Genomic DNA, 23,170 nt, shown 5'->3' on the forward strand with positions numbered 1-23,170 from the left:
TTAAGCATACCCTTTGGTTTTTGGTCTCATATCTTTTTAAAAAGTGGTACTCGTCCCCACTCTCAACCCTTGCCATTTTATCATTTTTTACACTTTTTTTTACATATCAGATCGAGTGCCCTTCATATTTTCTCCCAAACTTTATTTTCTTAAATTGTGGAGAGCAGGGTGTTTAATGCATCACGGAAATGGTTTTAATCCATAACTTTAAAGTTTACATATTTCACATTCTCTACTATATCGAAAATAGTGGAGGGTGGTGGGGGGAGCTACGTGCCTTCATTGCTCTAACGTTCTCCACGATTTTTGTAAAAATGAAAAGCGTAACTCATGACGAAATGCGTCAAATATTGCACGCCACCCCTCCCCATAAAATTTTCAAAGTTTAATCTAGCTGCAGAAGAAATGTTTTCATTTCTACGGGATTGTAGTGAAATAATATTTATAAATATTTTCCTATTTAATGCAATACGTAATGTGAAGTTATTGTTGATATTTGCCTTCAAGTTGTATAATCTCTAAAAACAAATCAAGCGGTATTAACAAACATTAGAATCCGTTTGTCTGTAAACTTTATACAGTCTTTAACTTCTTCTCCAGAACCCCTAAGACACTCAAGTAAAGAGAATTTTTAAAAAATTAAATAAAATGTCAAACCTCTTTAAAAGGGGAGATAATTAAGAAATACAGAAAATAGGTTGATTCAAAATTACTTAAATCATGGTTCCCAGCGTAGGGTGGGGTAAGAATAGAGCATGAAAGTTTTAAATGGAGATCTACAAAAAAAAATCTTTTAAAATCTTCTCGAGAACATCAGGGTCTTGTTTAGCTGTATCATTATACCCGCGTTTTAAGGTAATGCCGATCGAAGTCTGCTCATACTATGGGAGTGGGGTTAGGGTGGGGCCACAATAAACGAAGACACTTTCATCAGTCATATCTATACACCTTCTTTAATCACGTCTACTCACCTTCATCAGTAACATCTACACACCTTCATCAGTAACATCTACACACCTTCATCAGTAACATTTACACACCTTCATCAGTCACGTTTACACACCTTCATTACTCACACCTACAGACTTCATCAATCACATCTACACAAATTCATCAGTTACATTTACACACCTTCATTAGTCGCATTTGCACACCTTCATCTTCATATCTACACAACTTCATCAATTACATTTACACAACTTCATCAGTCACATTTACACACCTTCATCAATCACATCTACACATCTTCATCTGTAACATCTACACACCTTCATCTGTCACATTTACACACCTTCATCAGTCACGTTTACACACCTTCATCAATCACATGAACAATTAATGCCTAGGGGGTCTTTTAGCATTCCAAATATTTCTATTAATTTTGTCAGAAATGAAATAAATGCTATGTCAAATTCGAAGGCTACGGGGTTAGATGCTATTTCTGTAAAGCTGTTGAAAATTAGCTCGGGTGTGATTGGTAAAATTTTAACATATCTGTTAAACATGTCTATAAAAAGTGGTGTGGTTGCATCCGAATGGAAAAAAGCTAGAGTTACCCCTCTTTTTAAATCTGGTGACAATTTTATGGTGAACAATTATCGACCCGTGTCAGTTTCAGCAATCGTGAGCAAAATTATAGAAAGACATGTTTTTAACTCATTTTACGAGTATTTGGATAAAAACAATCTTTTAACGGAACATCAATCCGGTTTTAGACCAAAGCATTCTTGCGAAACAGCACTTCATAACATTATTGATAAATGGTTAAGTAATATAGATAGTGGCAAATTAACAGGTGTTCTTTTTATTGATCTAAGTAAAGCCTTTGACACTGTAAACCACCAGGTATTGTTACACAAGCTTTCATCATTTGGTATTTGTCAAAATTCCTTTAAATGGTTTCAGTCTTATCTTAGCGGAAGATCACAATGTGTTAGATGGAAAGGTGTTTTGTCAGATGAAAAAGATGTTACAATAGGAGTGCCTCGGGGGTCCATATTGGGTCCATTGTTCTTCATTTTATTTGTTAACGATTATCCTAAATGCCTAAAGCACTCAAATGTCTCTATATATGCAGATGATACATCTCAGGATGTTTCACATCAATCTATTGATGTTGTTGAGCAAAGGTTACATGATGATCTTTTAAACTCTATGAAATGGATGCAAAGTAATAAACTTATTAAATGAATTTAGCGAAAACACAATGTATGTTGATTGGCACTGCACAAAAACTCTCAAAGTGTAGAAAAATGTGTATCAAAGTAGGAGATATTGTTTTAGATACTGTTAAAACGGCCAAACTTCTTGGTGTACAAATAGATGAATGTCTAACTTGGTCTGTACACATTGATTCTTTATGCAAGAAACTTTCACAGAAAATAGGCATTTTACGTCGTCCGCAAACTTTTATGTCAAATGCAGCATTATTGAAAATTTATAACACTGTTATATTTCCTCATTTTAACTATTGTTGCACAGTTTGGTGCTCAACCAAAAACAGGGGTTTTATTGACAGACTTTTTAAGTTACAGAAAAGGGCAGCCAGAATTATATTGAAAGTGAAAGTAACTCAGACTTCTACAGCTGATATTTTTAGTGTTCTTAAATGGATGCCTGTTCATGATTATTTTGTATATAGAAAACTAGTGCTTGCTTTTAAGGTTCTTAATAACATGAGACCAGAATATATGAACGTTTTTAGTTTTGTCAGCCAAGTTAGTTCCAGAACAACAAGAAGTAGCGATAGTGGCATTTTATATTTACCAAAAGTCCGAACTGAATATTATAAACGGTCTTTTAAGGTATCCTCCACAATTTTATGGAATCAGTTGCCCGAGTCTGTCAGAAGTTGTGGTTCTATTACATCTTTTAAATCAACATATTTGCAGCATTATTTCTCAAATAAGTGATATATAGATATGATGTATATGTTTATTTTTCCCCCAGTGATATCGTGTGTGTATTTTATGTATATATTTTATATTATGTTATCTATTTTTCTATTCTCTCATTTATCTGTCTGTGAATATGTTTTATACAGGACCACAATGTAAACTAGTCATTTGTACTAATTGTGCTATCCTGTCTAAATAAAAGAATTTATTATTATTATTATTATTATTATTACATCTACACAACTTCATCAATTACATTTACACACCTTCATCAGTCACATTTACACATCTTCATCTGTCACATCTACACACCTTCATCTGTCACATCTACACAACTTCATCAGTCACATTTACACATCTTCATCAGTCACAAATTATACAAATTTTCGTCAGTCACAGTACATCTACACAACTTCAGAATTTTGTTCTCATAGTCTACTCTGTCGTCACAACTTTTGTCAAAAACTTGTCCTCACTAAACACGTTTTAACATTCTCTCTCTCTCTCTCTCTCTCTCTCTCTCTCTCTCTCTCTCTCTCTCTCTCATATATATTTGTTCCAAAACTACTATTCTCATATAGTATATAGTATGATCTTAGCTGGAAATTTCAACGTACGAGTTATCTTATTACATGAAGTTTATGTTTTGAAATTGAAAGTAGGAATGGCATGAGAATGTTTTCATCATACCAACAGGCTATTCGGGAGTTCAGGCGATCTCCTTTCTTTACTAAGGGATTGCCTTTAATGGTATTGTTGCATTTTAATTCATTTTTTTTTTTAAATTATGACCATATGTAAAACCAGTTTTCTTATACATGTTAACGGACGTCCAAACCAAATTTACATGTTACCAGGGCCACAGGGTTTTGACACAATCCTGTGACCAGGCATGGATCCTGCAAACTAACAAGCTGGAAATTGAAAGAACTTCTCCTAAAGCGAGATATTTTCGTGAAAACGCAGTTATTTCTTCAGCGAGAGTAAATATATCCCGTGCAACCCAATGACAGGGATCGAAATTAACATTTCATAACTAGCAAATATTGATAGTTGGTAAAATGGATAGTAAAAACCGGGCCGGGTCACCTTCGTAAACCGATTTCTTTCGTTTTCTTCGTTGATATGTCTTTGCTGGTTTTGAAACTTACAGAATATATTCTTAATGATACATTCAGTCTTCAGTACAAAATTTAGTACATAATATTACCTACAGATAAAGAATGCAATGATTGTATAAAATCTGGTTGGTAAAATGGTTAGCGAGACCAGAACACACATTATTGCATATTTTCTGTAAACTATGCACCTGCTGCTGAAAACATTGTATTTTTTCAATTCATAGAGAGTTGAATTTGATACTCAATGCATTATTTGACAATTTCAATGCCATTTATTTTACTTATCGGCGATTTTTCCAAACCCGGGCCAAGAGGAAACCGGATGCAGTTGACCCAGGCCAGCGTTATTTATTCTGATTTAGTTGCTACTGTTTTTGATTAATTAACCGTAATTGTGAGATCAAAATGATATCCATTCATAATTAGTAATTGATGGAAAGCTGAATTATGTTCAGGATGCGTCGAAGATGAAAGTAACAGCTAACACCTTCAGTTTTTTCGGAATTTTAATATTCGGCCATGGGTACCAGTGTCCGGTTTCCTTTTGACCCGGGTTTTAATAAATCGTAAATATCAAATAAATAATTAAGACTCACATAACAGGTACTGCAGCATTTTGGTGATAAATTGTCATAATATTTATCTAAATTATGTCTAGTTTCATTATTGTGTAACATATATCAGTTGTAATCACAGAAAAATGTGTATTTTTTCTCGCTAGGTACCCATTTTACCAACCTGAAATAAACAATCGTTGATATTTTCACAATGAAGCAAATTTATGCCGTAATTTTTGTAGTGAAGACCCAATGTATCATCTAGATTAAGATTAAGAAGTTTCACATCAAACGAAAATAAAGTAACAAAGAAAACTAAAAAATTCGGATTACGAAGGTGACCTGGCCCAGCCCGGTTTTTACTACCCATTTTACCAAGTATCGCAAATATTAGCTAGTGGATTATTTTCCAACTAGCAAAATTGAGCATTTACTGTTTGACAGGAAGTTAAGAAAACAGGCATATCTCTATATCAAAATATAGGGAAAATCTTTAAAAATATTCTTTAAAGTGCGATAATATAGATAAGATTGAGAGTTCTTTCATTTACCATTAATTTAATGAATTATCAGACAACAAACATGCATCATTGGTGCATGGTGAGGGTCATAGGGTACACTTTTGCGGCATACTCGCTGTCCAGAGATCTACCACCTATTTACATCACATGGTTTGAAATCTTGAAGACTGTTAGTGTCAATTCAAACTTTATGTTCAAAACTTTAGGAAATTTCATCTAAAAAATTCAAGTTGAAAAAAAAAACACGAACTCAAAGTGTTTGACTATATCCTACAACAGGACACCGCCTGAAGCAGTGACACTAACACTTTCTTGTGTCATGTAAACATGGACAAGATCAACATGCTTGCTATTTTAATCAGACGTCTCTGAGACGCCCGAAGTGTGCTTGGACTAGGCCATCTTCGATATCACTGACTGAGACAAGGCCTCAGTTATTTATTCCATCCACGGTTACTTTTTCAATACTTATATATTTATTATATCTTACAAATCACATTTTCCTCTATGAACCAACCAATTTCAGCTCGTGGCGCAATCCATTCATGTTGACTATGAACGGATTATGAACTACCCTAGTTTAAAGCACACGACTGAGAGAGACTAATGATTTGAAAAAAATACAACATGTGTTACAAAGATCTCATAAAGTCACACCTCGGATTAAGATTGTGAACTTACGTGGATTATCATCCCAATATTGTCGTCTCTTAGCTCCAGAATACAGTGCACCGTGCCATGTTGATAATGTTAATTCTATGCTAAGTTAGATAACTCTTTCTTTTGTGTTTATGTAACTCTTCAGTTTGGGGAGTGAGTTTTAGCATTATATTAAATGGAGGGAACCTCATGGTGTTGTGTAAATTAACAATTGGTAGCATATAGCGTGGTTCCGAGAAGGAAAAGGACACTCCATTAGTGTGAATGAAGGCTGAAAACTGTGAGTGATAACTTTACCAGTGTTTCAAAGTGAATTCTTAAGATTTGAGTAGGAAAAACATGGCAACAAAAATCAACCCACCAAAATACAGTCAGTCAAAATCTTATGAGCTATACAAACAGGAGTTGCTTGCATGGAAAGAAATTACAGAATTAGAAAAGAAGAAACAGGGAGTAGCAATTGCCTTAACATTACCTGAAGATGATGAATCAAAAATTCGTGAAAAAGTGTTTGATCAAATTAAACTGGATGACCTAAAGAAGGAGACAGGGCTTGAAACATTAATTGAATTTCTAGATAAACACCTTGCAAAGGATGATCTGGCTGATAGCTTAACAAAGTTTGAAGATTACAGGAGAGCAGAGGGACAGACTTTTGTGGAATACATAAGCGTGTTTGATGCAAAGTACAGGAAAAAAGAAAAAATTGAAATGAAATTGCCACCTGAAATCTTGGCATTCAAGTTACTGTGCAAAGCTAACATTTCAAAAGAAGAGACTATGATTGTGCTAACCGGGATGAACTATGATGAGAAAACTACATTATATGAACAAGCAAAATGCTCTTTGAAAAAGTTTAAAGGTGAAGTGTGTGATTCCAGCTCTGCTCATTCAACAGGACCAAGTATCAAGTTGGAACCTGCATTCCTTGTTGAGAATGAAGAAGCCTTGTTAGCAGCTGGGTATGTAAGAAATCAATCTTATCGACCTGGATTTTCTGGAGGCAAACGTGGTGGATGTGGTCGAGCCTATGATAGCACGAAGTCACAGGGTTATCATCAGCCGGAATACAACTCATTCAAATCAACGGCTAGTCAAAAACAGGGAGGACTTAAGAAGGACATAAATCCTACTGGCAGTGAAGGTAAACTATTGACCTGTAAGTCATGTGGCTCTTACAGGCACATGATTACAGATTGTCCACATAGCTGGGAAAACATGGCAAAGGTTAATATGTGTACCACAGAACATGCAGTGTTATTTACTGGATTTCAACGAGAAGACATGTCTCGTTTATGTGTGGATGCCCAGAACTCTGCGGTGCTTGACAGTGGATTTTGTAGTACAGTTTGTGGTCAGACATGGTTCAACAGTTATATTGAGTCTTTAAGTGATATGGACAGGAAGAAGATAAAGTGTTCTGACAGTAAGAAAGTGTTTAAATTTGGAGGAGGAACTTGTCTCAAGTCTACAGGAGAGTTCAGCATTCCCGCTGTTCTAGCAGATAAAGCTGTAACCATTCAAACAGATGTTGTAGAATCTGACATATCCCTACTCTTGTCTAAAGATTCCATGAAAAAGGCTACCGTGAAAATGGACTTGGAGAATGATACAGCCACAATATTTGGAAAAGACATAGATTAAACTTGACAACAGCTGGCCATTATTGTGTTCCAATAGATAAGTGTGATACTGTAGCAGTTGCAGATGTATGCAAGGCAGAAACAATAGATAATGATGAAAAACTTTCTCAGGACAAACTTCTCAAACTTCATAGACAGTTTGCTCATCCACCAATGAAGAAGCTAGTAGCTCTTTTGAAAGATGCGAAAAACTGGAAGGAAGAATATCATGAGACATTGTCAGATATTGAGCGAAAATGTGACATTTGCAAGTTGTTTGCCAAAACTCCACCACGACCTGTTGTAGCTTTGCCTTTGGCAACAGAGTTTAATGTAAAAGTTTCAATGGACCTAAAAAAGTGGAATGACAGATGGATTCTGCACATTATTGACATGTGGTCACGATATACTGTATCTGTGTTCATAAGTAGAAAGAAACCAAGTGAAGTAATTGATGCTTTGATGACACATTGGATAGGGGTATTTGGAGTAATGGGGGCCATATTTACTGATAATGGAGAAGAGTTCAGCTCTGAGGAAATGAGAGAAGTGATGTCCATTCTCAATGTCCGTACTTGTACAACGGCTGGAATGAGTCCTTTCCAGAATGGATTGTGTGAAAGGGTACATGCAATTACTGATAGCATGTTAATCAAGCTCGAAGCGGAGTATGGAAAGAAAGACTGTCAGGCTCTACTATGTTGGGCAAATATGGCACGGAATTCTCTTCAAATGTGGAACGGATTCAGCAGTCACCAACTTGTTTTTGGAACCAATCCAAACCTACCTAATATTATGACAGAAATTACCGGCACTTATGGGCACAACAACCAGTGAAATTTTTGCTAAACATTTGAACGCTTTGCATTCAGCTAGAAAAGCTTACATCCAAACAGAAGCTTAGGAAAGAATACGGCGTGCACTGAGAAGTAAAGTCAGAGCATCGGAGCAAGTTTTCAATAATGGAGACAGTGTATTCTACAAAAGAGAGGTAAAAGAAAGATGGGTAGGACCAGGAAAAGTTGTATTCCAAGATGGTAAAGTGGTTTTTGTATGTCATGGCAGTGTGTTTGTTCGTGTACTTTGTAAATTTGAGGACAGTTCTTTTAGAACAGGAAATGAAGAGGCAAAGAAAACTACTGAGGGTGAACACTGGAATGCCAGAGAGACAACAAACTCTAAAGCAAGTGAATATGAGCTGTCAGAAATTATAGTCAATAAGGAATCTACCAGAAACGGAGACAGTGCTTCAGGAAGTGTGCATCTTAAAGCAAATGACAAAATAGCTTACAAACTAAATACCGATGAACCTCGGAGAAAAGCAACTGTTCTTGGTTTAGCGGGAAAAGCAACAGGCACTAATAAGAACTGGTACAACATACTAGATGACGTAAGTGAAGACAGAAAAAGTGTTGACTTTGGTTGCCTACCATGGAAAAATGTTGACAATGTAGTAGTTGACCAATTGTCAGTTTCAGTTGATGAACAAGAGGTCAATATAAGTAATGTTGATGAGGGTGAAATGAAAGAAAAGAATTTCATAAAGGCAGCTAAAGAAGAGGAGTTACAGAAACTACTAGATTTTAATGCATATGAAGAAGTCCCCGACTATTTTTATGCCCCTGAGATCGAAGATCGGGGGGCATATTGTTTTTGTCCTGTCTGTCATTCTGTAATTGTCTGAAACTTTAACCTTGCTAATAACTTTTGAAAAGTATTTGCTAGAGCTTTGATATCTCACATGAGTATTCCTTGTGACAAGACTTTTCCTTTTGTACTAAACCATTTGACCTACTTTTAAAAAGATTGACATTTGTCATAACTTCTAAATGGTAAATATTAGAGCTTTCATATTGCACTTGAGCATTTCTTGTGACAAGATCTTTCTACTTGTACCAAGATATTGTCTTTGTGACCTTGACCATCTTCGGAATTGGCCATTATCGGGGCATTTTGTGTTTCACAAACACATTTTGTTTTATACAAGTTTGGAGTGTTTACATGTCCATCTCCTGTGATACTGAAAATAGCGATTGAAAACCCAGCATTGCAATTTATTTAACCCTGATCAGGCATCAGTCTGTATTATTAGCTCAAAATCTCACATTGCAACAGTATTATATTCTTTACACAATCAGAGTTCACTGTTCTGTATCGATGTTATTACTATTCAACAGTAATGTTTTTACAATTTTTAATTGTCCAGATACTGGTATATGCATAATATTCTAAAATGCATGAATTTTCAGCACTTCATCGGTGCTTGAAATTAGCGAGTACATTTGAAAAATAGTGAGTAAAAATAGTGGACACTCGAAAATCTTAGCGAGTGGTGATTTACAAACTATGATCGTATCCGTTTTATACGGTGATGCGCTATTCGCTTTTCTTAAACTTGCACTCTGAATCATACAAACGCTTACACCAACGACCGATTTCAACAACCGTTTCTATCCGGATTTTTCTTTTATGATTTTTTAAGAAACTCGGAGTCAAACAAATGCTTTAGAGGTTGGACATCACATTATGATGAAAAATATAGACATGTGCCATGAGTCCTGTTCACCTATAAGGGTGATTAATATCGGAGACTATGTTTTACCAAGTCTTCCGGTAGTTATTTTTATCAGAATCATGAGAATGTCCTGTCTAAATTCATTGTCATATTGAGGTCAGGTTGTAGTGATGACACGAGTGCATTGCTCACTTTATAGACAATTATCAAAAAAGTTCATAGGACTCGTGATCGTGCTGTTTATAAAACCATGAGTCCGGTATTCGCTTTAAAAATCACTAGGGCATGAAATTGGAAGACTGGATCTAGACCTGCGGTAAACAGGTTGTGGATTAGAAGTGCGATAATCAAGAGACCTAAACATTGCACCATATGACTTACATAACTTAGTGTCTTGTCCAAACGATGCCTGTTGACCCACTAGGCTCAGTAATGATGGGGAAAATCATTGATTTAAAAAAAAAAAAAAAAAATAGCGCTGCTTCATTATTTTTATTTTAGCTAGGTTTTTGTTTTAGGCTGTGAATTTTTTACCCACAAGCTAAAATTAGCCTGTGGTAGAAAAAGTGAATTTCAACCCCTGCTTCATGTTATATTGTTTCACTTGAGAAGACAGTTTTCTGGCTTGTGGACTTCTTTTTCATTGCATAGGAAACTTCTAGCCCAAATGTGTGTCAAAAAATGTGAAATTACTATGTTACCAATTTTGTAACAATGTTTACAATTTACATGTTCTTGTTTACAGTTTTAGTAGTTTGGACAATTTTCTTTACTAAAGAAAGAATTGGAGTGTTTACATATCCACTTGATTTTAACCTTTCACGTCTTATTGACAGGTTGTATTGTGCAATTCCAAAGTATGCCATTATCAATTTTATCTTTGACATTTGGTTTCATTATGTTGGTCCATAAAAAATAAGCTATTAAACATATACTGTCATATGTCAACCTATCATATGTTATCTTTCTGTTCTGTTGACATATTAAACTTTGTTCCATACCTTTATCTATATTTCTTTTCATTTACTTTATTATAGCATTCATGTTTTTTCACAAGAGTTCAGCACCTGATTTAGCTATGAATAGCTGAAGAGCTAAGTGCACAAGATAAAATGGTGACCCTGACTATGAGATACAAACCAAGAATATTGAGGTTTAATAAGGAAGGAATTATCTCGGCGAAATGATAACCAAGAATATCAAGTTCTGGATCATATTGATTAAACTGGCCACAAGACTAGGAGGTCACAATACAAGCATTCCTTTAGATATTCATTTTGGCCTCAAACCGCCGCGGTGGCCAAGAGGTTAGAGTGTTCGCCCCGCATGCGGAAGGTCGGGGTTCGAATCCCGGCCGCGACAGACCTAAGTCGTTCAAACAGGTAGTGAGTTCCATCGCCAAATGCTCGGCATCAGGTGTGAATGCCACGGGTCCTCCGGGATGACCTTAAAAACGGATGACCCATGTCACAGTAGGTGTGACACGCTAAAGAACCCACTGCTCAATGGCCATAAGCGTCGAACATAGGCCTAAATTTGAAGCCCTTCACCAGTCTTGGTGACGTCTCCTTTTGAGTGAAAAATTCTCAAGCGAGACGTTAAGCAAGATACAATCAATCAAACTATCAAAACCATACTAAAGGAACAGACTTCAAGAAAATTTCGATTTTGAACACTTCTTTTCTTATATTAAAAACACGAATAGGAAGTTGTACGTAAATCTGCAATTCAAGACCTGTGTCTGATTAAAGTATTTGTCTGGAGAGTTTTCATATGAATTGTCATATTAGCATAACTGCAACATTTCTCAAAGTTATGCATTGAATAATTTGACCCCCGTCTTTCAGTACTTTCAGTACTTTGATTTTTTAATTTTAGTCTATGTATTTTGAAAAGGTCTATTTGCAATCTCTGAAAAAATGTAATTCTTATAACCATGTCATTTGAAAGCATGTCAGTTTGATAAATTATGATATGTTACATGTATTAGAAATTTTAATTGTTCTGCTTTCTTTTGCAGTTATTTATGATGACAGGCACAGCAATATTGGTACAAACACAAAAATTGGTGTACAGACGAAGAGATAAGAAGAAGTCATCGGTAATCTTTAGTTTTGACATGTTCTTCATTTATTTTAGGGCAATCAGATAGGTTCCATTGCCTGTGTTGTGTAGTGGCTTCTCCCCATAATGCTACCCACTCCCTTAGTACATAGTTACATCTCACTCTCCACCCCTTGGGATATCTGATTTTATTATTCATATGTATATATAGTGGGATTTCCACCATAGAAAGGTGGAAAACAAACAGTGATCAATATTATAACTCCTATAAGGAATACCAAATTAAAAGTTGGGTAAACACTGAACCCTGGACATATCTGAGGTGGGATCAGGTGTCTAGGAGGAGTAAGCATCCCCTGTCAATTGGTCACACCCACTGTGAGCCCTCTATCTTGATCAGGTAAATGGAGTAATCTGTAGTCAAAATCAGTGTGTAAAGAACAACCTAACAATTGGTATGAAATGTGTCAGACAGCATTTGACCCAATTACAGGTTGTATTGGCAAACTAGATTGTTTTAACAACTATAGAATTCGCAAAATATTGTCTTTGAACGAGATTGTTGAAACCCCTGTAAGATCAACTAGATTGGCAGTAGCCTGCCTCAATTTAAAAACTGATCGTATGCAGAACATGTGGTAGACTAGCTGCAATAATGTAGCCCTATCCAATTTTTTTTTATTCTGACGTTTTCGGGATAGGGCTACAATTCCATAGGATCTCCGTAATGGTGCAAAATAATTTTATGAATAACCGACAATAAACTCTGTGTATTAGTCCCAAATGTTGTTTACACCAAAAGGAGTACCAACTTTGTGCTCGGGCATGCCTAATATAGGTGTTTTTCATTAAATATAATGTACAGCATGCAAAATTCTTCGTCTGCTCCGCCATGCTTGTTATCGCGAGATCTCGTAGGTGGATCTAATGAAAAGCCCAAACATTGACAATCAGCGCGAAAATGTAGTTACTGAGCCACTTCGACAAAGAAAGGAAAATCATATTGTTGCAGAAAGAATTTACACTCTGCTGTTCGGTTTTTAACTTGATATTAAATTCAAACCTTTTCAATACCGACGAAATAGCTTTCGCCTCCATACTTGTCCATTGATGTAAATACTACCTTATATGGCATATGCAAATGACTTGACAACCGGAAGTTGAAACTTCAGTACATCAAACATGGCGCACAAATATGAATCGAGAAATTGGAATTTATCGAAATTGTTGAAAACGGTAGAATAGAGCCTCACAAATCTAAAGTTGCAGGTTGTAAATTTATATATTGACTAAGAAACATAGAATATCATTTTATTTACGTAAAGAAAGTCAGGAAATGTTTAGAATGAGCGCAAATGTTGCGGGAGTGAATCACTCCCGCATTTGCACCATTACGGAGATCTTAAGGAGTTGTAGCCCTCTCCCTAAAAAAAAAAAAAAAAAAAAAAAATCAGAGAGGGCTACATTATTGCAGCTAGTGGTAGACTTGCCCTCAAACATATATGTTTCAGATTTTTTACAATATGAGACATTAGGACAACAAGTCCACAGTTATTATTAAAAATTAGAACTAGCTACAAGCAAAAGTACATTTTTTTTATATAATTTATTTTTTATTTTTTTTTGTTTTGTTTTTACAAATGATTTTCATTTAAGAAATTGAAATAAATACTTACCTGTATATATTAAAAAGCACATTTTATTCAACCTTTTCGAGCATTCACTAAATGACTCCACTAGGCATATTACTGTATTTGTGTCCTTACTCAGCATGTTTGCAACTATGGATTATTACTTGTACAGTATGTATAGATTAAGGTTCATAGACATTTCAGATTATGGGGTAGATATTTCTCACAGAAGGAAGGTGTATCTACTTTCATTTACTTATTGCAGGAAATATGATCATCTTTTTTTTCAGTTACTTACAGATAAAGAAACCCAGAAATTTATTGAAGAGTTTGGTCAAGTTAAAACATTACAGGAACTTCAAAAGGTAAATGAATTTTAGATGCAAATTGTTTTAAAAGACTTTATTATTAAGTTTTGTTTTGTATTTATCTTGCATTTCTTTAATTATTTTTGGGAATAATTTCGTAACAGTCACGTCCCATTTTAAAATTTTTGACATTCAGAAAATGAAAATCTGGTACAACAGTTATTTTACTGACAAATTATTTTCAATCAAGAATGTTAGGTTTCACTTCATTCAGAAAAGTCCTTTGGGGATCCGGGTTAGAATAGGTCCTCAGTACCCCTGGCTTGTCGTAAGAGGTGACTAAATGGGGCGGTCCTTTGTATGAGTCCGCAAAAACCGAGGCCCCGTGTCACAGCAGGTGTGGCACCTGTCGTAAGCGCCGAGCATATGCCTAAATTTTGCAGCCCTTCACCAGCAATGGTGACGTCTACATATGAGTGAAAATTTTTCTAGAGGAATATTAAACAAGATACAATCAATTTCAATCTTTTGACATGTGGTGCAAAGTAAAAGAAAATCAGCATTTTCTTATGCTGTACACATATATTTTATTCCTTTGAAAGTGACACTCTATGTACCTTACATGATAAATCATTTTAGAAAAAATATCAGAAACATCACACATGACCTTAAAACTTAATCATAATCACCACAAATCTGCGTCATCACACTTCTGCAGTACTATAACATTAGAACACAGTACGTACTCGTACTTTACAAATAACTGTTGATTTTTTCATTACAAATGAATCATTTCTGTTACAAGAATTAAAAAAAATTTGAAACTGGATACAAACATTTTGGAAGCTTCTGCAGGACACTGCAGTGCAGAATAGTCATTAGTGCTCCCTCCCTAGATCAGGACTAAGTCACATTGGGATATGATAGTCATTAGTGCTCCCTCCCCCAGATCAGGACTAAGTCACATTGATATATGATAGTCATTAGTGCTCCCTCCCCAGATCAGGACTAAGTCAAAATGGAATATAAACTTTAAAAATCTCAGAAGCACAAAACCTTCAATTTTTCAAATCATATCGTTTCTCTATGATAAATATTTATATTGATCTAATAATTTTGATGTACAGTTAATGTCACATAACATTTGAGATAAAAGTTTAGATTTTTTTATGTTTTCGTTTCATCCTAAAGGGAGATAATGTTTCAGTCTAATTTCTTCTTCATTTTCTTCTTCTTAGCAAAATGCTTCTTCCTGCCATATCATTATCCTACATTTGTATTTCACATAGGATTTGGCATGTAGATACATTACTAATTTTACCATATGACCTTCATATAACCTTTTATAGTGATCTCAAGATCAAATCATTGTGAAAAAATATTTTGGGGAAATAACAATGAAAGAACAACCAAATACAGACTTCTGTTAGACTTGTGTTATATTCTTTGTAGCCAGACAGTTTGTTGTCCCCATTATTCAACTTCATTTGTCCAAGGTGAAGGTCACCTTAGAAAACAAAAGAATTTGTCCAAGCCAAACTTTGTATTGAAGAGATATTAGAAGTTCTTACTTGACACAGAAGTTGCTTTGATGCTATGATATGCCAAGGTTAGGAATCTAAGTTATTTGAGAAACAGATAGCTTCTAGATTCATACCAATGGTCAACAATGTTGCAGCAGGTTTAGCATATAAGAACCCTCACAGGGCTCACACTGGACCAAAATTTTGTGTCGCAACCTAATGCGCGTGCATCGACTCATACACGTTTACTGTAGATCTATATTTCATGTATATTATTCAAGAGGCATATACAACATATCATATCTCTGATTATTCTTACACAATGTATACAACATAGCTTTGTTTAGCTTTGATCACAAATCACTATAATTATTAGGATATTGTGAAAATCGATTGTATTTCAGCAGATTGCTTTTTAGTCAGTCTGATGACATTGCAGCACAATCATAGTTTTATTTCTAAATATTGTTTTTGGCTAAGTTGACTCAATTCTATTTCATACCAGAAAAATATAGGAGTATTTCATAGCATATAAACTGGCTATATTAAATAAAGACAAGAAATGAGTTTCTAAATGTTTATTAATCATTTTAGTAGTGTAAATGACATATATTACTCATTAAATTTGCAGTCTAAAAAAAGTCACTGATGACAAAGTTACTGAAAATTAATTACTGTAATATATAACACATGATCATAGTTTCACATCACATTTTCACTAGCTGCAATAATGTAGCCCTCTCTGATTTTTTTTTTTTTTTTTTTTTTTAGGGAGAGGGCTACAACTCCTTAAGATCTCCGTAATGGTGCAAATGCGGGAGTGATTCACTCCCGCAACATTTGCGCTCATTCTAAACATTTCCTGACTTTCTTTACGTAAATAAAATGATATTCTATGTTTCTTAGTCAATATATAAATTTACAACCTGCAACTTTAGATTTGTGAGGCTCTATTCTACCGTTTTCAACAATTTCGATAAATTCCAATTTCTCGATTCATATTTGTGCGCCATGTTTGATGTACTGAAGTTTCAACTTCCGGTTGTCAAGTCATTTGCATATGCCATATAAGGTAGTATTTACATCAATGGACAAGTATGGAGGCGAAAGCTATTTCGTCGGTATTGAAAAGGTTTGAATTTAATATCAAGTTAAAAACCGAACAGCAGAGTGTAAATTCTTTCTGCAACAATATGATTTTCCTTTCTTTGTCGAAGTGGCTCAGTAACTACATTTTCGCGCTGATTGTCAATGTTTGGGCTTTTCATTAGATCCACCTACGAGATCTCGCGATAACAAGCATGGCGGAGCAGACGAAGAATTTTGCATGCTGTACATTATATTTAATGAAAAACACCTATATTAGGCATGCCCGAGCACAAAGTTGGTACTCCTTTTGGTGTAAACAACATTTGGGACTAATACACAGAGTTTATTGTCGGTTATTCATAAAATTATTTTGCACCATTACGGAGATCCTATGGAATTGTAGCCCTATCCCGAAAACGTCAGAATAAAAAAAAATTGGATAGGGCTACATTATTGCAGCTACATTTTCACTGAAGAATCTTGTTTTCATCTTGAAATCCAGAATGACAAAGTGGTCCTTTCGTGAATCTCATCATGTAGAGGAGAAGGGACTTTATGAAGTCTGAAACAAATTTTAAATGGCTTAAGATGATGTGAAGTCAAAAGATGACAGGATAGCAATTTCAGAAGAACCTACTGTTTTGCGTTTCCTCATGGCCATTTTCTAAATAGATCAAACTAAAGAATAATGCAATTTCCCAACATTCCTCTATTTATACACTGTACTAACGTCAAATGGATTAGAAAATATAGCTGAACATTCTAGTTTACCTTTCTAGATGAAATCGCTTTTGTACTGTGATGAACCGACAAATTAAATTTTATATATTTTTATTAACACGGAAGTATCTTCCATTGACTAGCTTATGTGCACAATCACACGCTTTTTATTCCATCTAGTACAAAATAGGTAGCTCCCCAGTAATGACTCGGGTATCTCTATATTTACGATATGTACTGCACTGTAGGCAACTGGCACGCGCAAAGTTCATTTCATTCACACCTACCTGCACATAGAGGATCAACCCTTTGTTTTGTGTAAACTGCTAAATAAACAAGACGCCCCTAAGTCTTATTGTTCCCATGCGACAGGGTATCCACATTCTGCACAGGTAAAACAGCCCTGAGGCTGTTTGGATGCCAACAGCTGAAATTCAAAATTGCGCGCGAATACTAAAATACGAAATGTCCGTGTCGCATTTCCGGAATTTCTGTCGCATTTTTTTCTGAAAAATCGCAAAATGCGACAAATGCGATGGGCAGCGCGAGCCCTGCCTCACTGGCTGTAAGCACCAAGCATAAGCCCAATTTCTGAAGCCCTACATGGCAAAGGGGACATTTCCGTATGAATGATCTATTCTCACAGGGCGTCCAACAACACACAATCAATCTTCTCAGACCTGTCAAACAAAATATTTACTATGATGTATCAGGGTTTTTTTTTTACAATATCAAATTTGTGTACAAAATTAAGAAAACAAGTGTTTACTGCTTTTTGAAGGGGAAACATGTTATAGTCCACTAAAATTGTTCTCATAGTTCATCTTTGGAGTTCAATTTACTATGGTGAGCATTGTGGCCCATTGACCTGTTTTGTTTGGAGGGGGGAGGGGGGGGGGTGTTGGCGTGTGGGGGGTGGAGGTTTGTTTTGGGTTTTTTTCTATGTTGTTGCTTTTGGGGGGGGGGAGTATATGAAGGTAAATTTAACGCTTTACAGAATCCAAAGTATTATAACTATAAAAAGTAATATTTCGTTCTGTTGTGTTTACCTTACCTTAGCTGAAAGTTTATGTGAGCTTTTCTGATCACTCATTGTCCGTCAATTGTCTGTCTGTAAACTTATTTTTTACTTCTCTTGAAACACTGGGCCAATTCAAACGAGTTTGTTCAAATGAAGGGCCATGTCCTCTTCAAAAGGGTGACAATCACAAAAATGCAAAAATAGGGTGGGGTTATTTAAAAATCATATCAAGAACCACTGGGCTGGGAAAGTTCAACTTTCTGACAAAGTGCAGATTCATGTTTGTTAAAATCATAGCCACCAGGGGTAGGGTGTGGCCACAATAGGGGATCACAGTTTTAAATACAACAAGAGATGTTTGTAAAACACATATGCCCCCCATGGTGCAAAATTGAAAAGGGTTATACACACATCATTTAATCAATTCAAAATATTGAGCAGACAATAAGAGTGGATTGACCATGTGACCTAAAAATCAATAGGGGTCATCTACTCCTTATGCTGTAGCAGTGTACCAAGTTTGGTGTCAATCAAGCAAATGATTCTTAAAATATAGGAGACGATATATTACTATGTCCAATTCAACTATTGACCTTTGACCTCTAAATCAATATGGGTCATCTTCTCATGAAGATATACCAGTGTACTAAGTTTGATGTCTGCCAAGCAAAAAGGGTTATCAAGATATTGAGTGGACAGTATATTACTATCTTCAGTTTGACCTTTGACCATGTGACCTCAAAATCAATAGGGATCATCTTCTCCTGAAGATGTACCAGTGTACCAAGTTTGATGTCTTTCAAGCAAAGGGTTCTCAGGATATTGAACGGACAGTATATTCCTATGTCCAGTTTAACCCTTGACCTTTAACCATGTGACCTCAAAATCAAATGGGGTCATCTTCTCCTGAAGACATACCAGTGTACCAAGTTTGATGTCTGTCAAACAAAGGGTTCTCGGGATATTGAATGGACAGTATATTCCTATGTCCAGTTTTACCCTTGACCTTTAACCATGTGACCTCAAAATCAATAGGGGTCATCTTTTCCTGATTACGTATCAGTGTACCAAGTTTGATGTCTGTCAAGCAAAGGGTTCTCAAGATATTGAGCAGACAGTATATTCCTATGTGTAGTTTGACCCTTAACCTTTGACCATGTGTCCTCAAAATCAATAGGAGTCATCTTCTACTGAAGATATACCAGTGTACTAAGTTTGATGTCTGTCAAGCAAAGGGTTCTCAAGATATTGAACGGACAGTATATTCCTATGTCCAGTTTTACCCTTGACCTTTAACCATGTGACCTCAAAATCAATAGGGGTCATCTTTTCCTGATTACGTATCAGTGTACCAAGTTTGATGTCTGTCAAGCAAAGGGTTCTCAAGATATTGAGCAGACAGTATATTCCTATGTGTAGTTTGACCCTTAACCTTTGACCATGTGTCCTCAAAATCAATAGGAGTCATCTTCTACTGAAGATATACCAGTGTACTAAGTTTGATGTCTGTCAAGCAAAGGGTTCTCAAGATATTGAACGGACAGTATATTCCTATGTCCAGTTTGACCCTTGACCTTTGACCATGTGACCTCAAAATCAATAGGGGTCATCTTCTTCTGAAGATGTACTGGTGTACCAAGTTTGATGTCTGTCAAGCAATGAATACATTTTATGAAACTCAAAGACATATTGCATATAAAAATGGTGAAAAAGATTTGTTTGACATCTGCTGGAACCGCTGGAATCAATTATTTCTTTGAGTGTTGTTGTTTATTTTTATTTTTATTTTTAAATTTTTTTTATTTTTTTTTTTATAAATTTCAATATATATGTACCTTTTTAAAATATATTAAATAATGACTGAATTCCTCTCTCTCTCTCTCTCTCTCTCTCTCTCTCTCTCTCTCTCTCAGAAGAAAATAATATATACATATACCTTTGATAGTTTCTTATAAACATTTTGTACAAGTTTCTTTGCAGAATGTATGTATATATATATATACTGTATGTATGTTTAAAAAAAAAATACAAAAATAAATTTAAAAAAAAAAAAAAAAAGTTTGATGTCTGTCAAGCAAAGGGTTCTCTAGACATTGAATGGTCAGTATATTTCTATGCCTAGTTTGACCCTTGACCTTTGACCATATGACCTCAAAATCATTAGGGGTCATCTACTCCTTAGGATGTACATGTACCAGTGTGCCAAGTTTGACGTCTGTCAAGCAAAGAGTTCTCAAGATATTGAGCGGACATTATATTCCTATGTCCAGAGTAGGTTGATCCTTGACCTTTGGACCTGGAAAACTATAGGGGTCCTCTTCTACTCATAGCCAACTTACAAATTAAATATCATAATCATCAAGTGAATGGTTCTCAAGATATTGAGCGGACAACATGTGGTCTACCGACCAACAGGTGCAAACCAATATGACCCTCTTCTTTGAGGGGGGGGGGGGGGGCATATATTGGGAAAATCTTTAAAAATCTTCTTCTCAAGAACCACTAAGCAAGAAAATTCAAATTTACATGGCAGCTTTCTAACATAATGCAGATTCAAGTTTGTTAAAATCATGCCCCACCCCCACCCCCTTTGGGTGGGGGGAGGGGGTAGGGTGGTGCCACAATATGGGATCAAAGGTTTACATGGGAATATGTAAAGAAAAATCTTCTCAGGAACCACTGGGTCAGGAAAGTTTCCATTCCACTGAAAGTAAAGCTTCCTGAAATAGTGCAGATTCAAGTTTGTTAAAATCATGGCCTCTGGGGTAGGGTGGGGCCACAATATGGGATCAAAGTTCTATATACAGATACATGTATATAGGGAAGTCTTTAAAAATCTTCTTCTGAAGAACCACTGGTTCCGTGAGGATCCGGGTTAAAATTGATCCTCAGTACCCCTTGCTTGTTGTAAGAGGTGACTAAATGCCATGGAGCGGTCCTTCAGAAGAGACCGCAAAAACCGAGGTCCCGTGTCACAGCAAGTGTGGCCCCTCCCTGCTCAAAGGCCGTAAGCACCGAGCATAAGCCTAAATTTTGCAGCCTAATTCATCAACAATGGTGACGTCTCCATATGAGTGAAAAATTCTTTAAAAACCATCTTCTCAAGAATCACGACAAACAGGGGGTACTGAGGACCTATTCTAAACCGGATCCCTAGACCCATTATTTGTGATTTCTTCTTTCTAACGTAGTGCTTCATGAAGCTTAATTATTTCTGATCTGATCATTCACGGCACTCTGGGAAAGCGAAGAGCCTCTTTACTTCTAGTAACATATAGTCATTTACTATCTGACATTGGTGTGGTTGTGTAGAGGTTACATCTGCCGTTGCTTTATTAATTCAGGATACTCAGAAGAATGCCCAGATAGACAAGTGGGCGAATTTCCGGGGACCTCGACCCGACGACGATAAATCCATGGAAACATTTAAAAAGATCAAAGAGGAGGGGGACAAACAAATAAAGAAAACAAACATTAGGATAAAGGGCAGCGAGGACTGGAAAAAATACCAGGATAAGAAAAGTGAATGGCTGGAAACTATTAAACGCCACCAGGACGCTTCCATGAAAAATAAATAGTTTGTGTGTGACCTGTGATGTGTACGTGTAATGTATGTGATGTGTACATGTAATGTGTGTGATGTGTAGTGTAGTGTGTGTGATGTGTACATGCCTGTATACGTAGTTTGTGTGACTAGCGATTTTGTGAAGACGTCTATCTATTCCGAGACTAATGAGCATCGTCAAAATACATTATTTGAAGCTAAAAAGGGCAAATGTTTAGAAATATTTTTATATGTGCTGTGTTTCAAATTATAGTAAGAAGAAAATTGCCAAAAATTAAAATATATTCTGGCAGTTTTTATTCGAGTTTTTCTACTACAAATAACGTATCATCCACAGATATTGTCAGTCCGTGTCAGGAATATTGAATAATGTAATAATCACATCATCATCTCGTCTCTGAAACAACATTTCACCGGGAAAAGTCAGTAACTTTTGTTTTCGCGCTCGCATCAACATGCCGACAAGTTTGTTCGATATAGTCGTGTACGCTTCGAATAGTTGTCCAAAAGAAATACTGAACGAAGCGTCCGCGTTCCTCTGACCGAGATCAGCAATCACGTGACACAATTCCAGGATTTCTCCGCTGATGAGTTCTCCTGCCTTCCGCCCTCTGTATTCCGTCATGGACCCCTCCACGGGACGGCCATAGTTAGGGTCGTCTCTATCCAGTTTTTGTCTGTGTGCCGCTCCCTCCCAAGCAGAGAAAGGATTTATCATTTGTTTTTCTTTATGATCGTCACACAATTTCTGCCATTGGTTTACTTTCCGAGTTATGTCCGCCATGATGGCGTGGATTCTAAAGAAATATAATATCAGTATCAGTATTTTTTATTTTGTGCGGTACATCCAATAATATTTTCATTTCCAATTTATTTGCCTTTGATATCTTTACAAATTGATTTGATATCCATTTCCTCGTGAATGCAAACAATGCGCGTATGGATATACAGATAATATAGTACGTCAATTTTAACGTCTGGGAATTCCAACAGAAATGAAAGTCGAATAAAAATTATAAGAAATAAAAAATTTGAAAATATTTGAGAATATGAACTACAATGCTTCATGTAAGTATACTTTACATTAGCGCTAACGTGTTTTGTGACGTATTCCCGCGTGAATCCTTGCAGTTCATGTCCATATGTAATTTCAAAACTTGAGTTTATTTCTTGGCTGCTTATATTTTCAATTCTCTACAAATTGTAATGATAGCAATTTCCTCGTGAATGCATTGCAGTTGTAAGCAATGTACGCTGTTTGAACGACAGGGAATTCCGACAGAATTAAATGAAAGTAGAAAGTAAATTTATGATGAAGCAGAGAAGACAATACGACTGAGTTGGTGCAATGGCCTA

At 35.9% G+C, this 23,170-nt stretch overlaps 2 protein-coding genes across 3 annotated transcripts; one reads left to right on the plus strand and one right to left on the minus strand.

The window, feature by feature from the left end:
* Window positions 1-3,507: 3,507 nt before the first annotated feature.
* LOC125652950 (cytochrome c oxidase assembly protein COX16 homolog, mitochondrial-like) lies at window positions 3,508-22,106 on the plus strand. Of its 2 annotated transcripts, none has more exons than XM_048882438.2 (4): window positions 3,508-3,647; window positions 11,914-11,994; window positions 13,879-13,953; window positions 21,594-22,106. In XM_048882438.2, the coding sequence occupies exons 1-4, from the start codon at window positions 3,567-3,569 to the stop codon at window positions 21,825-21,827; spliced, it is 471 nt and encodes a 156-aa protein (XP_048738395.1). In that variant the 5' UTR covers window positions 3,508-3,566; the 3' UTR covers window positions 21,828-22,106. The 2 variants fall into 2 exon arrangements, with proteins under 2 accessions (XP_048738395.1, XP_048738394.1); XM_048882437.2 differs by lacking the exon at window positions 3,508-3,647 and adding an exon at window positions 3,679-3,880.
* LOC125652951 (actin-binding Rho-activating protein-like) lies at window positions 22,095-22,598 on the minus strand. Its single transcript, XM_048882439.2, has one exon. The coding sequence runs from the start codon at window positions 22,596-22,598 to the stop codon at window positions 22,158-22,160; it is 441 nt and encodes a 146-aa protein (XP_048738396.1). The 3' UTR covers window positions 22,095-22,157.
* Window positions 22,599-23,170: the final 572 nt, after the last annotated feature.

Source organism: Ostrea edulis, chromosome 5, assembly GCF_947568905.1.
Source record: "Ostrea edulis chromosome 5, xbOstEdul1.1, whole genome shotgun sequence".
NCBI lineage: Eukaryota > Metazoa > Mollusca > Bivalvia > Ostreida > Ostreidae > Ostrea > Ostrea edulis.